Source organism: Gracilinanus agilis, unplaced genomic scaffold, assembly GCF_016433145.1.
Source record: "Gracilinanus agilis isolate LMUSP501 unplaced genomic scaffold, AgileGrace unplaced_scaffold56357, whole genome shotgun sequence".
Taxonomy (NCBI): domain Eukaryota; kingdom Metazoa; phylum Chordata; class Mammalia; order Didelphimorphia; family Didelphidae; genus Gracilinanus; species Gracilinanus agilis.
Window position 1 is genome coordinate 8,126 of NW_025391751.1, and position 5,427 is coordinate 13,552.

The window sequence follows — 5,427 nt, forward strand, 5'->3', positions numbered from 1 at the left end:
TGTTCAAAATCCATTAGAAGCTTTGCAAAAAAAAAAAAGGAAGAGGAAGAAGAAAAAAGAAGGAAGAGGAGGAAGAGCAGCTGGGAGAGAAGGAAGAGGAAAAGGAGGAGGAGAAAGATGAAAGTTACAAAAGGAGAGATTCAATTCCCTTTGGAACAATCTAGGTCTTGATATGAATGCCCAGACAGTCATGCTGCACAGAACCAATATATAATTGTACCAACTTCATGAACTAGCTACCATTTTCAGTAGCTGTGTCCATCAGTTGTTTCACAGAATTATAATGCTCTCCTAAGCCATAGGCATGTCTCATATATACAAGTGTTAAAGGTTTGTTTGAATATTCTTCACCAACTACAATTGGAGGAGAGTCTGCTTGTATTACTTCTATCGGTGTTTGTAAAATATGAGACAGCGCCCTTAATTCAAGCTGACCTCCCCATGCAGCTGTGTTTACAATATCGTCACAGTACTTTCCAAACTCTTCTGAAGTATATATATCTCCTGTATTAGGATTCGTTAAGAACGGCAGGAAGTCCTCCACATGGTTTTGCATATATTCAGCGGTTTGACTTCTTAAGGTAGCTACAGTCAGGAGGCATTCCTGTTCCTTTAGCTGGTCTTCAATAGCTTGGTACATACAGTGGCCATCTGATGGAATCTGTTTAATCTCTAAATGTCTAGCTGCCAAAATGCGGGCAAGTTTCTGATTTTCTAGATGTCTAGCTCCAGATAAGTTTTCAATTTCTGCTTCTGCTATCCTTTCTTCTCTTTCCTTCTCCAATGCAGCTTTCTTCTCCCGCCTCTTCTGTGCTTTTGATATCCAAGGTTGCTGATTCTCAATATCCAAACATGCAATGTTAACGACAACAGAGTCTATCTTATTCTTTGCATGTGAAATCAGTTTCAAATGCTCCAATTCTTCTCTGTGTTTCTGTTCCATTTCTCCTTCCAATTTAGAAACATCCTTAATCATTTCCTCCTCTTTTTATCATTCTTGGGAACAGCGTTTTTCATGCTTTGAATTTTGGCCTGCAACTCCTTCTTCTCCTTCCCATGCCGCTTCAACAGCTGCTCCTGCTCTTCTTCCTCTTCCTCTTCAGGGAGCTCCTCGGCAGTGACAGACTCCATGACTACCGCGAGGTGCGGCAGAGGCGGCACTTTTCAGTCTTCGCCCCTTCACCTATCTACCAATTTTTTTATAACACCATCAACAAGCATCATATGCAATGGGGATGAATTAGAAGCCTTCCCAATAAGATCAGGCATGAAACAAAGATGCCCATTATCACCTCTATTATTTAACATTGTACTAGAAACACTAGCAGTAGCAATTAGAGAAGAAAAAGAAACTGAAGGTATTAAAATAGCCAATAAGGAGACTAAGCTATCATTCTTTGCAGATGATATGATGGTCTACTTAAAAAATCCTAGAGAATCAACTAAAAAGCTAGTAGAAGTAATCAACAACTTTAGCAAAGTTGCAGAATACAAAATAAATGTGCATAAATCATCAGCATTTCTATATATTTCCAACACATCACAGTAGCAAGAGGTAGAAAGAGAAACATCATTTAAAATCACCATAGAAAACATAAAATACTTAGGAATCCATCTACCAAAACAAACACAGGAATTATATGAAAACAACTACAAAACACTTTCCAAACAATTAAAACTAGATCTAAACAATTGGAAAAACATTGATTGCTCATGGGTAGGACGAGCTAACATAATAAAAATGACTATTCTACCCAAATTAATTTACCTATTTAGTGCCATACCTATAAAACTACCAAAAAACTTTTTTACTAAATTAGGAAAAACTATAACAAAGTTCATTTGGAAGAACAAAAGGTCAAGAATATCAAGGGTAATGAAAAAAATGTGAAGGAAGGTGGCCTAGCAGTACCAGATATTAAATTGTACTGTAAAGCAGCAGTCATCAAAATGATATAGTACTGGTTAAGAGACAGAAGGGAGGATCAGTGGAATAGACTTGGGGTAAGTGACATCAGTAAGACAGTGTATGATAAACCAAAAGAGCCCAACTTTTGGGACATGAATCCACTATTTGGCAAAAACTGTTGGGAAATTTGGAAAACAATATGTGAGAGATTAGGTTTAGATCAACATCTCACACCCTACACCAAGATAAATTCAGAATGGGTGAATGACTTGAATATAAAGAGGGAAACTATAAATAAGTTAAGTGAACATAGAGTAGTTTACTTGTCAGATCTCTGGGAAAGGAAAGTTTTTAAAACCAAACAAGAGTTAGAGAAAATTACAAAATGTAAAATAAATGATTTTGATTATATCAAACTAAAAAGCTTTTGTACAAACAAAAACAATGTAGCCAAAATCAGAAGGGAAACAACAAATTGGGAAAAAAATCTTTATAACAAAAAACTCTGACAGGGGTCTAATTACTCAAATATACAAGGAGTTAAATCAATTGTATAAAAAAATCAAGCCATTCCCCAATTGATAAATGGGCAAGAGACATGAATAGGCAATTTTCAGATAAAGAAATCAAAAGTATCAATAAGTACATGAGAAAGTGTTCTAAATCTCTAATAATTAGAGAAATGCAAATCAAAACAACTCTGAGGTATCACCTCACACCTAGCAGGTTGGCTAAAATGAAAGAAGGAGAGAGTAACGAATTTTGGAGGGGATGTGGCAAAACTTGGACATTAATGCATTGCTGGTGGAGTTGTGAACTGATCTAAACATTCTGGCTGGCAATTTGTAACTATGCTCAAAGGGCTATAAAAGAATGCCTGCCCTTTGATCCAGCCATACCATTGTTGTGTTTGTACACCAAAGAGATCATAGAAAAACAGACTTGTACAAAAATATTTATAGCCACTCTTTTTTTTTTTTAGGTCATAAGATAATAGATTTATTCCTAAGTGATTTGGGGATTGGTTGAGGACTGATAAGGACCTTAGAGGTCATCCACTCCAAAACTCCAATATAATAATATGATTTGTGTTACCTGCTGTAACCTCAAAATGGTATTTGGAACTATCAAATGAAAAAGTACTTTTTTGTGACAACTTAAGGTTGCTTAGCAAATTTAAAGGCATTTTGAAGAAAATTAACACCCCTAAAATCACATCTTAAATATAAGTGTGATATTGAGAGGAAACCTAAGTAGATCCAGAGTGGTTCAATAACTTACCTAAGGTCACATAGCTACTAAATGGGAGACCTAGAATTCAAACTTAGATCATCTGACTACAAATGCTTTGTTCTCACTATTTTTTCTTTTTTTTTTTTAACATTTATTAATATTCATTTTTAACATGGTTACATCATTCATGTTCCTACTTTCCCCTTCACCCCCCGCATTCTCCCCACCCGTGGCTGATGCACATTTCCACTAGTTTTGTCATGTGTCCTTGATCAAGACCTATTTCCAAATTGTTGGTAGTTGCATTGGTGTGGTAGTTTCGAGCCCACACCCTCAATCATGTCCACCCCGACCCATGCATTCAAGCACTTGTTTTTCTTATATGTTTCCTCTCCTGCAATCCTTCCTCTGAATGTGGGCAGCGTTCTTTACCATAGACCCCTCAGAATTGTCCTGGGTCATTGTATTGCTGCTGGTACAGAGGTCCATTACATTCAATTTTACCATAGTATATCAGTCTCTGTGTACAATGTTCTTCTGCTCTGCTCCTTTCGCTCTGCATCAGTTCCTGGAGGTCTCTCCAGTTCGCCTGGAACTTCTCCAGTTTGTTATTCCTTTTAGCACAATAGTATTCCATCACAAGCATACACCATAATATTTGCCTACTTAATGTATGTTTGCCAAATGCTTCCAGACCCCTGTCCCTGAAACTCCCCTCCCCAGATGCTTCCTGACCACCTGTCCCTGACACTACCTTGATAATTATGTAGGTACCAACCCTCTTCCTCAAACATTTCTATATAAACTCTTGGCTAAGAATTCCAAGGGGTCATTCAGGCATGCCTCTCTGCCTAGCAACCCTAGCTATTATTGATAGTAAAGAATGAGCCTCTTCTTGCATATTGCATTGTCAGTGTGATTCTTCCTTCGGCCACGAACCTGGGTTAGGTATTAAAATTTGGGTACAACAATAGGTATGGCGCTAAATAGGTAAATTAATTTGGGTAGAATGGTCATTTTTATTGTGTTAGCTCATCCTACCCATGAGCAACCAATGGCTTTCCAATTGTTTAGATCCAATTTTATTTGTTTGGAAAGTGTTTTGTAGTTGTTTTCATAAAATTGCTGTGTTTGTTTTGGTAGATAGATTCCCAAGTATTTTATATTGTGTAGGGTGATTTTAAATGGTGTTTCTCTTTCTACCTCTTGCTGCTCTAATATGTTGGAAATGTATAGAAATGCTGATGATTTATGTGCATTTATTTTGTATCCTGCAACTTTGCTAAAGTTGTTGATTATTTCTACAAACTTCTTAGTTGATTCTCTAGGATTTTTTAAGTAGACCATCATATCATCTGCAAAGAGTGATAGCTTACTCTCCTTGTTGCCTATTTTGATACCTTCAATTTCTTTTTCTTCTCTAATTGCTACTGCTAGTGTTTCTAGTACTAAGTTGAATAATAGAGGTGATAATGGGCATCCTTGTTTTACTCCTGATCTTATAGGGAAGGCTTCTAATTTATCCCCATTGCATATGATGTTTCTTGATGGTTTTAGGTATATCTGTTTATTGTTTTTAGGAAAGGTCCTTCTATTCCTATACTTTCCAGTCTTTTCAATAGGAATGGATGCTGTATTTTGTCAAAGGCTTTTTCAGCATCTATTGAGATAATCATGTAATTTTTGTTTGTTAGACTGTTGATATGGTCAATTATGTGGATGGTTTTCCTAATGTTGAACCAACCTTGCATTCCTGGTATAAATCCCACCTGATCATGGTGGATGATCTTCTTAATTACTTGCTGGAGTCTCTTTGCTAGTATTCTATTTAAGATTTTTGCATCTATGTTCATTAGGGAGATTGGTCTGTAGTTTTCTTTCTCTGTTTTTGGTCTACCTTTCTTTGGAATCAGTACCATATTTATGTCATAAAAGGAATTTGGTAGGACTCCTTCTTTGCTTATCATATCAAATAATTTGTATAGTATTGGGATTAGTTGCTCTTTGAATGTCTGATAGAATTCACTTGTGAATCCATCAGGCCCTGGCGATTTTTTCTTAGGGAGTTCTTTGATGGCTTGTTCAATTTCTGTTTCTGATATGGGATTATTTAGGTATTCTATGTCTTCTGCTGTTAATCTAGGCAGTTTATATTTTTGTAAATATTCGTCCATATCTCCTAAATTGTTATATTTATTGCCATATAATTGGGCAAAATAGTTTTTAATGATTGCCTTAATTTCCCCTTCATTAGAGGTGAGGTCTCCCTTTTCATCTTTGATACT

General features: G+C 36.3%; 1 protein-coding gene across 1 annotated transcript; it reads right to left on the reverse strand.

Moving 5' to 3' along the window:
• Nucleotides 1-232: 232 nt before the first annotated feature.
• Nucleotides 233-1,131, reverse strand: LOC123256146 (deubiquitinase OTUD6B-like). Its single transcript, XM_044684829.1, is given in 2 exon segments — nucleotides 233-975; nucleotides 978-1,131. Coding segments are annotated over 2 exon segments (897 nt in total).
• Nucleotides 1,132-5,427: the final 4,296 nt, after the last annotated feature.